Below are 10,805 nucleotides of genomic sequence, written 5' to 3'. Positions count from 1 at the left end.
TGAGTTTAGCTTGTGCCTGGGAGATGAGCTGCACCAATAAATCAGGTACCTTGTCATTTTGTGGACAAATCTCATGGCTTCCTTTCCCCCCTGGCTGTGTTTATGTCTCATTTCTTTTCCACAGGGAGGTGATGATGAAGGGATTCGCCTCTGGAGCAGGGCAGGCAGCTAGCAGTTCCTGGGACCAGGGGATTAGGGAGAATAACCCTGCTGCTGGTTTGGTACACACCATTTACTACAGAAAGGGTTCTGGAAGTGAGGTTCACCGTTGAGACACGTTGGAGGCCTGTAACCTTTGTGCCTGTGACCAACTGGTAGGTTACTCACAGCTGTTCCACCCACGGGCTTGGCACTCAGCACTGCACCTTCATTCTGTTTGCGTGTTATCACGTTGATAAAAGGCAGTGTGTGTTTGGACAGAGCTTTTACTTACTTTTCATAGCACCAAGCTGCTTCTTCCCCTTCCTTTTATTTGCTCTTTGTGCTTCACTTCAAGGGGGAAGCCAAGAGTTGGCTTAGGGGGAGCCAGAGAACTCCAGCTGTCCTAGGGAACATCACAGCATCCATGGGCCTCCAGAACGCCAAACACTCCAAAGTCAAGCAAGCCAATATAGTGATGTTAGGACTTGATTCTGCAGGGAAATCAACACTGTTGTACAAGTTCAGGTACAGTGACCATTTCCTAACGAGTCCAACAATTGGCTTTAACGTGGATATGATTGAAACTCAGAAGGATTTCACCCTGACCTTTTGGGATGTTGGAGGGCAAAAGAAAATGAGGCAGTCCTGGGGCAGCTTCCTGGAGAACACCGACGGACTGCTCTACGTGGTGGACAGCTCTGATAAACAACGCCTGGAAGAATCAAAGAAAGAGTTTGAAGTCATTTTAAAGACTGAATCACTAAAAGGCATCCCTGTGGTCGTGCTGGCAAACAAGCAGGATTTGCCAGGAGCTTTAAACGCCGAGGAAATAACGAGGAGGTTCAACGTGAAGAAGTACTGCAGTGACAGGAACTGGTACGTGCAACCCTGTTGTGCTATCACAGGAGAAGGCTTGTCAGAAGCTCTCCGCATCCTAACTGCTTTCACAAAGCAGTACAGCAGATCAAAGGAGACTTCCACCATCTTTAAGGAGATCAAGACACTTTAGGAGTTGCTGCTGTCGAGCTCTGGTGAACGTTAATCAGCTCATTTTGTTGGACAGCCTACACCTGCTGGATGCTGGAGACCCCTTATCAACATTTATAAAGGACTTCCACACTATGAACTTCTACCTGCAGCTGCTTGTGAGATACTGCTCGGCAGGGTTTCAGTAGTGATAGTGTACTTGGGGATATTCAGCTCAGCAGTGTGGCTGCTGAATGATGGAAAAAGTGGAGCTGAGATGCTGAGTTTTAGCAGGTGGAAACGAAAAATAGGTGAGAGGTGCTTAAAATACTTAAGTCACTGTGTCGAGATGTAAATGAGAGGAGTTGTTTGTGCAGCAAGGAAAGGGGGGAGAGAAACTGTTGGTTAGTAATAAATGCCCCCTGGGTGTATTTATTGTGAAATTATGGTCAGTTTAGAGCCTAACCTCTTAGTTCTGTATCAGAGAACCTGTGAACCTGAAATACTTGTTGGATATTATTGCATTCTAGAAGTGATTGCTCCATACAGATTCTAACAGAGGGGATCTGCTCCTCACCAAGCCACAGGCAGAGTGAAGATCCAGTGCTGTGTGAGGTGGAGGGCTGGTGTCTCCTCATTACAGTCCATATACTGGTTTTGTGGTTTCTACACTCTTGGATTGCAGTGGAAGCCACCATGGGATCAGTTCCTGCCAAGGGCTCACCCTGTTGGATTTGGGATAGGGGATAGAGGGGGAGGAAGGAGGGGATGAGGGGATCTGCTCCTTGGTCAGCCTTTTAGAGATCTTGGTGGATCCTTTCCTGCTTGTACTGAAGCCACACCTGAAATTTTGTTACCAATCTGTTTAGGTATGATTAAATTTTACATAAAAGGCGCAAAATTGCTGATACTATTACTACAGTTTCACAGGATCCCATGATCCCAGCACAGTGGGGATTGGAAGGGACCTCTGGAGATCACCCAATCCAATCCCTTTGCTAAAGCAGGGCACCCACAGCAGCTTGCCCAGCAGCACAATGCCCAGGGGGGGTTGGAAGCTCTCCACACAAGGAGACTCCACAACCTCTCTGGGCAGCCTGCTCCAGGCCTCCAGCACCCTCACACCAAACAACTTTCTCCTCTTCAGATGGAACCTCCTGGGTTCCACTTTATGCCCATTGCCCCTTGGCCTGTCCCTGGGCAGTCCAGCTCCATCCTCTTTGCCCCCCACAGGTCCTTTAGCTCTTGCTGAGCACTGATCAGATCCCCTCTGGGGTTGCTCTTCTCCAGGGCTCTCAGCCTTTCCTCCTCGCAGTGATGTTCCAGGCCTCTCAGCATCTTTGGAACCCTAATGGAACTGGACTCTCTCCAGCAATTCTCTGTCTCTCTTGAACTGGGGAGCCCAGCACTGGACCCAGTCCTCCAGCTGTGACCTCACTAGGGCAGAGCAGAGGGGCAATTTGTAGGAAAAAAAATTCCAAGTGAATTCTTTGTTTCCATTTTCTGGCTGATAAAGGAGTGAATCAGGATTCTGAATGTCATTGAAGCAATGAAGGGGTGATAACCAGAAACCTAATGGAACTGATTCAGCCATGAAAGGATTGAGGCTGAGAAGTCCCCAGGGCCTGTGCTTTAAATGCAAAGGAGACCAATAACTTTTGGTTATACAGTCAGAGCAAATCCAGCCCAATTATTGCTGCCTTCTTGAGCAGTGTCTGCAGAGGAGGATGCTGTAGTGGAGAGGATGCTTGCTTGGATAGCATGATTTATATATTTTTTTCTCTATGTCTATGACAACCTCTGACCATGGGCAAGACATTTAAGCACTCAGTGCCTCAACAAACCCTTGGGAAAAGGAATTTGCTCTGAAACAGCCACACAGAGCCCTTCTCCTGTGACAAAATAATGACGCCAAGTAATTCACGTGAGGAATAGCCACGGAGTTCTTGCTAATAAACAGGCAGGAATTTCAAGTTATAGAAGGGTGAAACAGCAAGAAAAGCTCCCAGACTGTTGTCTCATGCATAGATTATTCAAAGACATACACACACACGAAAATCATCATCAGTTGAATTTGCTGAAATAGTAAAGGAAGGTTTCTCAAGAGCAGCTGTTATTAATACTGACAGCAGCTCCCGTGGGTGAAATCCTGACTCATGTTGAGATTACATTTCTCAAAGGAGACTTGTCATGGCCTGGGCTAGGGATTTAGGCTCAAGAGAAAATATCTGCTCACCCCCTACCCCCTCCCCCCCAAAAAAAACCAAACCAAAAAAGATTGTTAAGTCTGCAACATTAATTTTCTAAACCAAAGGGTTCAATATTTTTTAAATGGCATATTTCAGATCAATAAATTCATCAGCAGGTTCATATTGAATTCTCCCACTAGCTTCTGCTACTATAAAACTGAAGCTGGTTCATTGGCCTCAAGACTTCCTCAGAGAGACCTAGAGAGAGTGGACCAGACAAGAAGCAAGTTCTGAAGGCAGAAATAGTGGAACAGACCAGCTCAGAAAGCTACAAAGGCTGATAGGCTTTCAGGCACATCTGCCCTTCTCCAAGCTATCCTAATCATAAAATCACAGAGTGCTTTGGGTTGGAAGGGACCTTAAAGATCATCCAGCTCCAATCCCCCTGCCATGGGCATGGTCACCCTCTACCAAACCAGCTTGCTCCAGGTCTCATCCAGCCTGGCTTGCATTCCAGCCTTGGAGCCTCTGCAGTTTCTCTGAGCAACCTGTTCCAGTTCTTCACTGCCCTGATGAGGAAGAATTTCCTCCTATGTCTCATCTAAATCAAGCTTCTTCCAGTCTGAAGCCATCACCACTCGTTCTGTCACTCCATGCCTTGGTCAAAAGTCCCTCCCCAGCTCTCCTGTAGCCCCCTTCAAACCCTGGCAGGCTGTTCTAAGGTCTCCCTGGAGCCTTCTCCTCTCCAGGCTGCACAACCTCAACTCTCTCAGCCTGGCCTCCCAGCAGAGCCCTTCCAGCCCTGCCAGCATTGCTGTGGCCTCCTCTGGCCCTTCTCCAACAGGTCCCTGTCTGTGCTGTGCTGTGCTGCGGAATCAAGAGCTGCCCCAGCACTGCAGGGGGGGCTCAGCAGAGCACAGCAGAGGGACAGAACCCTAACCCTAACCCTGCCCCTACTGCCCACCCTGCTGGGGATCAGCCCAGGACAGGCTGGGGCTGGGCTGGCAGTGCTTAGTGCCAGCTCATGTCCAACTTTGCACCCCCAAGCCCTTCTCCACAGGGCTGCTCTCTATCCATTCTCCACCCAACCTGCATTTGTGGTTGGAACTGCCCTAAACCCAAGTGCAGAACCTTTCCCTTGCCTTTGTTGAACTTCATGACCTTATCAAACCAGACTAGATGATATTCACCCTGACCTGAAGAAAATCTTTTACATTACGCTTCAGAGAAGATGAAAAACCTCTTTTGCATTCACTTTGCAGAACATGAAATATTTATAGCCTGTTTTTAATAAGAGCTTGATTTTCTGAAGAAGGGTCTGCCATGGAGACCCTCACCTTTCTGAACAAGGTTTCAAACAAGTATCAATCAAGTTGATAGAGGCACAGGTTCTTAAAGCAATTATGGGCCTGGAAGTTTAATTAAAAACTCAGTGAGATAGGGAAAGGTGACCACACTGGTGCCCTCAGTGAAGGCAAGGCTGAGAAGGTCCAGAAGACTAATCCCTCAGGAAACAAATGTTAATTTTAACCACAGGAGAGTCTGCAAGAGGACAAAAATCCCCAGAGCCTGGAGTTAATGAGCTCCTCTGCTCCTGGAGCTGGTTGGTCTTTTTCTATGCTGCCTGAGTAAATAATGCACCTGGGGGCTTCTGGCAGATGAGGAGAAAGAATCCACTGCTTAACATTTCCTTTCTACACCTGCAGTGGAGAATCTCCCTGACTGCTCTGCCTCTTAGGGAAGGCACCTCACAAGCAGGGTGCAGTTTGTTCTGGATGAAGGTCAGTTGTCCATGGCAACAGGGAGCAGGACCTCTGCAGGACCTCGAGAGCATCCTGGAGGAGAAGGCCTTGGGGGTGTCAGTTGGTGACAAACTCCCCAGGAGCCAGCAATGGTCCTGCCCAGCAGGCAGCTGTGTGCTGAGCTGCATCCAGAGCAGGGAGAGAGCAGCACAGGGAGGGGATTCTGCCCTCTGCTCTGCTCAGACCCCACCTGCAGCACTGCCTCCAGCTCTGGTGCCCCCAGCAGAAGAAGGACCTGGAGCTGCTGGAGAGGTCCAGAGGAGGTCATGAAGAGAACCAGAGAGCTAGAGAACCTTCCCTATGGGGACAGGTGGGGAGAGTTGGGGCTGTTCAGCCTGGAGAAGAGAAGGCTCCAGGGAGAACTTAGAGCAGCCTTCCAGGACCTGAAGGGCCTCCAGGAGGGCTGGGGAGGGACTTTTGGCAAGGGTGGGGAGTGACAGGACAAGGAGCAATGGCTTTGAGCTGGGAGAGGGGAGACTGAGATTGGAGAGATGAGGAAGAAATTCTTTAGAGTGAGGGTGAGGAGGCACTGGAACAGGTTGCCCAGGGAGGTTGTGGCTGCCTCCTCCCTGGAGGTGTTTAAGGCCAGGTTAGATGAGGCCCTGAACAACCTGGGCTAGTGGGAGGTGTCCCTGCCTACAGCCGGGGGATTTGAGCTGGGTGATCCTTAAGGTCCCTTCCAACTCACACCATTCTATGAATCTATGATCACTCACCACAGATTCTGCACCTTATGCCCTCAGGCAGGGGACTGTCTGGTCCCTGCTGGGAATTGCTTTGTATCCCATCCCATCCCATCAGGTGCTACGTGGTGAAATCAAAAGCCAGGAAGTTGCAGAGGCATTTTTCCAGCTTCATCCTGCTGTAAACAGAGATCTGGTGACCACGTGGCTGAGCGATGTAACGAGCAGAAATTGTCTTTGTGTCTCAGAGCACAGCAAACTGCAATTCTGCCTGTGCTAAAAATACAACCCAGAGTACGGTGAGCAGCAGTTCTTCCTGCACAAGTTTTGTTGTCTCATTGAGAATTTATGTAGCTTACTCACTAAAAACAGGTTTATGGGTTTTGAAGGGTTCAAAGTGCTTTGAGAAGGTTTGCTGTGCCTGTTTGGGTCTGCTGGTGGTTCCATCCATGCATGAAGGACTAAAGGCTGCGTATCTGAGATGGTGAAACACAAAGGGGAGTGATTCTGTTCAGATCTGGGCTCCCCAGTTCAAGAGGGACAGGGAACTGCTGGAGAGAGTCCAGGGGAGGCTACAGAGCTGCTGAGGGGCCTGGAGCAGCTCTGTGAGGAGCAAAGGCTGAGAGCCCTGGGGCTGAGAGCCTGCAGAAGAGCAGCCCCAGAGGGCAGCTGAGCAATGCTCAGCAAGAGACAAAGGAGCTGTGGGGGGCAAGAGGCTGGGGCCAGACTCTGCTCAGTGGTGCCCAGGGACAGGCCAAGGGGCAGTGGGCACAAAGTGGAACCCAGGAAGTTCCATCTGAAGAGGAGAGGAAATTTGTTCAGTGTGAGGATGCTGGAGGCCTGGAGCAGGCTGCCCAGAGAGGTTGTGGAGTCTCCTTGTGTGGAGAGCTTCCACCCCCCTGGGCATTGTGCTGCTGGGCAAGCTGCTGTGGGTGCCCTGCTTTAGCCCTATTTGAGGACTGGATGAACTCCAGAGGTCCTTTCCAAGCCCTCACCATGCTGGGGTTCTGTGAAATAATTGATTAGTAGGTAAGCATTCAGAGTCACAGAATGCACCGGGTTGGAAGGGACCCTCCAAGGTTATCTTGTCCAATCTCCTGCAGGCAGCAGGGACACTTCCAACTAGAGCAGGCTGCCCAGGGCTACAGGAAATCTGATCTTGGATGTCTCCAGGGATGGGGCTTCAACCACATCCCTGGACAACCTGTTCCAGTGTTCTCCCACCCTCATTGTGCAGAATTTTCTCCTGATGTCCAGCCTAAATCTCCCCTGCTCCAGTTTCAAACCATTGCATCTTACCCTATCCCCACAGGCCCTTCTGAACAGTCCCTCCCCAGTCTTCCTGTAGGTCCCCTTCAGATATTGAAATGCAGCTCTTAGGTCTCCCTGGAGCCTTCTCTTCTCCATACATCTTGTGAACATAGATACACATTCTAGATACACTGAACCTTAAACATAAATCCTCAGCAAAGGCAAAGCCACAGGAATCTAGTCCAAAGCCATCCTTCTCTGTGGGGCCACATGAAATGGCAGCACCTCCAGCACTGGAGGCCTGGCAGAGACCCAGCCAGTGAGGAGTCTGTTGTTCATTTATCATCTAGTAATTAAGCTGTTCCCAGAACAGCTTTCCATTCTGTTTTACATCCTAATGATAGAAGGGATTTTTTCCTGTATCTGTGATGGTCCTAAACTAAACCAGAACTTTTTGGATCTAAGAATCAGTTGAGGGAGGGCTGTGAGACCAGAATTCTTCTGTGATTAATGTGCACACTCGAGATAAAGTCACTGAAAAATATTGATTAGAGCACAGTTATCCTTTAACAACCAAGGACAGTTGTAAGGGAGATTAGCCTTGGGATCAATGAGGTTGTTCCTGCAGTTCTCAGCTCTGTAAGCTGAAAAGGAAGAATAGAATAGACATGGCTCAGGTTTCAGAGCTTTGCTTTAGTTAAACTCCCCAAATCACTTCTTTGAGCAGATATTTCACCAGATTCTGCCTATTTCTAGCAGTAGTATAAGGTTCAGAAACTCTTCTCATCAATCATGCAGTACAACACAGGAGAAAAAGACAATCTTTGCACCAGGGAAAGAACATTCTGAGGCTGAAAGGGAACAGAGGGATAAATATGGGGAGAACAAGGAAATAATAAAAGAAAACTCATCAAAAGATAGGGGCTGGGGCCTCGTCATAAAACCTTAACAGCACCCAATCAGGACTTTTGCATGCTTGTGGGAAAGGAATGCTTGAAGGAAGGATCTGGAAGCAAACACTTCCACGGGGTTGTAAATGTGTTTAGGGAATTCCAAGTGTAAGGAGCAGCATGGGAGCAAGCACAAACCACTCAGTGAAGAGCTAATGAAAAGAGAACCAAAACTGGCATCACCATTTTGGTAACTGGGGAAGGACAGGGAGAGGAGGAAACTCTGCTGTGCAGACACCTCTAAGTGTGTATCTGGGGAGGGGGTACAGAGGTGGCAGAGGCTGAGGGGAGCTGTCTTTGGCTGTCTGCTGCTGGGCAGAGAGAAATCTAATGAAATTCAACAAGAACAAGTGTGAAGTCCTGCCTCTGGGGAAGAAAAACCCCAAGGATCACTACAGCTTGGGGGCTGATCTGTTGGAGAGCAGCTCTGGGGAAAAGGACCTGGGAGTGCTGGTGGGCAACAGGCTGACCATGAGCCAGCAATGTGCTCTTGTGGCCAGGAAGGACAAAGGCAGCCTGGGGTGCAGCAAGAAGAGGGTGGCCTCAAGGGAGGTTCCCCTTCCCCTCTACTCTGCCCTGGTGAAGCCACATCTGGAGTATGGGGTCCACTTCTGAGCTGCCCAGTTCAAGAAGGGCAGGGACTTGCTGGAGAGGGTGCAGCAAAGGGCTGCAAAGATGCTGAGGGGTCTGGAACAGCTCTGATGGGGAAATGCTGAGAGAACTGAGGCTGTTTACCTTGGAGTAGAGCAGCCTGAAGGGGATCTCATCAGTTCTGATCAATACTTAAAGGGTGGGTGGCAGGAGGATGGGGCCAGGCTTTGTTCAGTGGTGCCCAGTGACAGGACAAGGGGTAAGGGGCACAAACTGGAACATCAGAAATTCCATCTGAACATGAGGAGGAACTTCTGTAATTCAAGGGTGGCAGAGCCCCAGAGCAGGCTGCCCAGAGAGGTGGTGGAGTCTCCTTCTCTGGAGCCATTCCAAACCCACCTAGATGTGTTCCTGTGTGACCTGCTCTGGGTGACCCTGCCTTGGCAGGGGGGTTGGACTGGATGATCTCCAGAGGTGCCTTCCAACCCCACCACTGTGTGATTCTGTGATCTTCATTGGTGGTGGGCTTCATTGTAACTGTTTTCTGCCCCTCCTCCATGGAGCACCTGCACTTGGGCATGGTTTTCAGCTCAGTAACAATATCCAAACCTGGGACCTTAATGTAACAGAGACTGCAGGAAGCTTCACATCCCTGGGCCCTGACAGCTCCATCTGAGACAAACTTCAAGGTGCTTAAGAAATTACCCAACTGCTGCATGCTGCTGGGACAGAGAAGGAGCTGAAAGAATAAAAAATAAAATAGGAGCTGAAGGAATAAAAAGGGACCTGAATGAACATTTAAGCAAAGCTCTGCCCCCAAACTCCTTCAGCAGAAACAACAGACACCTATCAGGAGTTTAAATTTGAAAGGAACCTGACAAAGTCAGTGTGATTCTGTGATGCTGTGACTTTGTAGCCCAGCTTGATGCTGGATGTGGATGAGTGTGAAAGGCATGAGCACACTGATGACAGCTGAAGGACAGAATAGTGTGGAAGCTCAAACAGAAGCTGAGGCACAACTTGTTCACATCAGACACCTCCGAAGGGGTGTGTTTGGCCTTGCTACTGTTTCATTCCTGAACATTTGCAAATTGTCCCTGCAGGATGGTGGGAGCTTTGCAAGTGGGGCCTCCACCCTCAAGAGTTTACATCCTAAATTAGAGACTTGTATAATCCAGCCTGTGTGATCTGATACATCCAGAATCCTTCTGCCTCTGCTGAAGAGGAATACTTGAGCTAATTATAAATGGAAGAAGGCTAATTGGAGCAGCACAGAACTCAGCTTGGGTCATTTGCTTTGGGAAGAAAGCCTGCTTTAAGCAGTTTAATGTGCAGTCAGCACTTCAAAGTATTGTCTCCCTTTGGAGCAGGCTTAGAGCTTGTCTGATACATGAAAGTCTTTCCTTCAGTTAACTCCTTGGAAATGAGGAGGTGGCCACTGAGACACTCTGAGTGCCTCACCCAGCTCTGCATTACTTGATCCTGGAAAAGCCTTATCCTGCCTCCTCCAGACCCCGCACTGCCCACTGAGTCTGCAGAGGATTCATTTGTATCCCAAGCAAAGGAAGGAGTGCTCCTGTCCAAATCTGCAAGGGTTTCTTCTGCTGCCCCACACCTTCCCTTCCAAAAGTATTTCATCCCACAGGAGCTCTGTGCAATGAGCTCCATGACACCTGCTTCAGAACTCAGAAGTTCAGCATGAATTTACAGCCCAGTCATCTGATCAGTGGATGTCCAGAAGGAGAGCTCCCCATGCTCAGGGTTTGTCAGCTTATAAATTGTCACATCCAGACATCCCAGTGGAGAATGTCTTTGAGGGGAAACAGGATACAGCATGCCTCAAGTTTCCCAGATCAAAGAGGCTCAGAATCCCAGCACAGTGGGGGTTGGAAGGGACCTCTGGACATCGTCCAGGCCATGATTATCTGCTCCAGCAGGGCACCCACAGCAGCTTGCCCAGCAGCACAATGCCCAGGGGTGTTTGGAATCCCTCCAGACAAGGAGACTCCACAACCTCTCTGGGCAGCCTGCTCCAGGCCTCCAGCACCCTCACACCAAACAACTTTCTCCTCCTCTTCAGATGGAACCTCCTGGGTTCCACTTTGTGCCCACTGCCCCTTGGCCTGTCACTCCTTGTAACTTTTTTCATATACTGCTAAAAACCTCCTGTTTAAGGAGTTTGGGAAAACCCAAGCCAAATAGTAGGAAATCTTTACTGAAATTGAGTAATCT

The 10,805-nt window shown here is 49.3% G+C and overlaps 1 protein-coding gene across 1 annotated transcript; it reads left to right on the top strand.

The window, feature by feature from the left end:
• The first annotated feature begins 565 nt into the window (after positions 1-565).
• Positions 566-1,150, top strand: ARL14 (ADP ribosylation factor like GTPase 14). The gene has a single exon (XM_054385956.1). It carries the CDS (start codon positions 566-568, stop codon positions 1,148-1,150), a length of 585 nt encoding a protein of 194 aa, XP_054241931.1.
• Positions 1,151-10,805: the final 9,655 nt, after the last annotated feature.

This window comes from Indicator indicator, chromosome 13 (genome assembly GCF_027791375.1).
Source record: "Indicator indicator isolate 239-I01 chromosome 13, UM_Iind_1.1, whole genome shotgun sequence".
NCBI lineage: Eukaryota > Metazoa > Chordata > Aves > Piciformes > Indicatoridae > Indicator > Indicator indicator.
This window is presented reverse-complemented; position numbering and strand designations above follow the sequence as displayed.

Coding starts and splice junctions, on each gene's coding strand:
- ARL14 (XM_054385956.1), top strand. CDS start 566: ATGGGCCTCCAGAACGCCAAACACTCCAAAGTCAAGCAAGCCAATATA.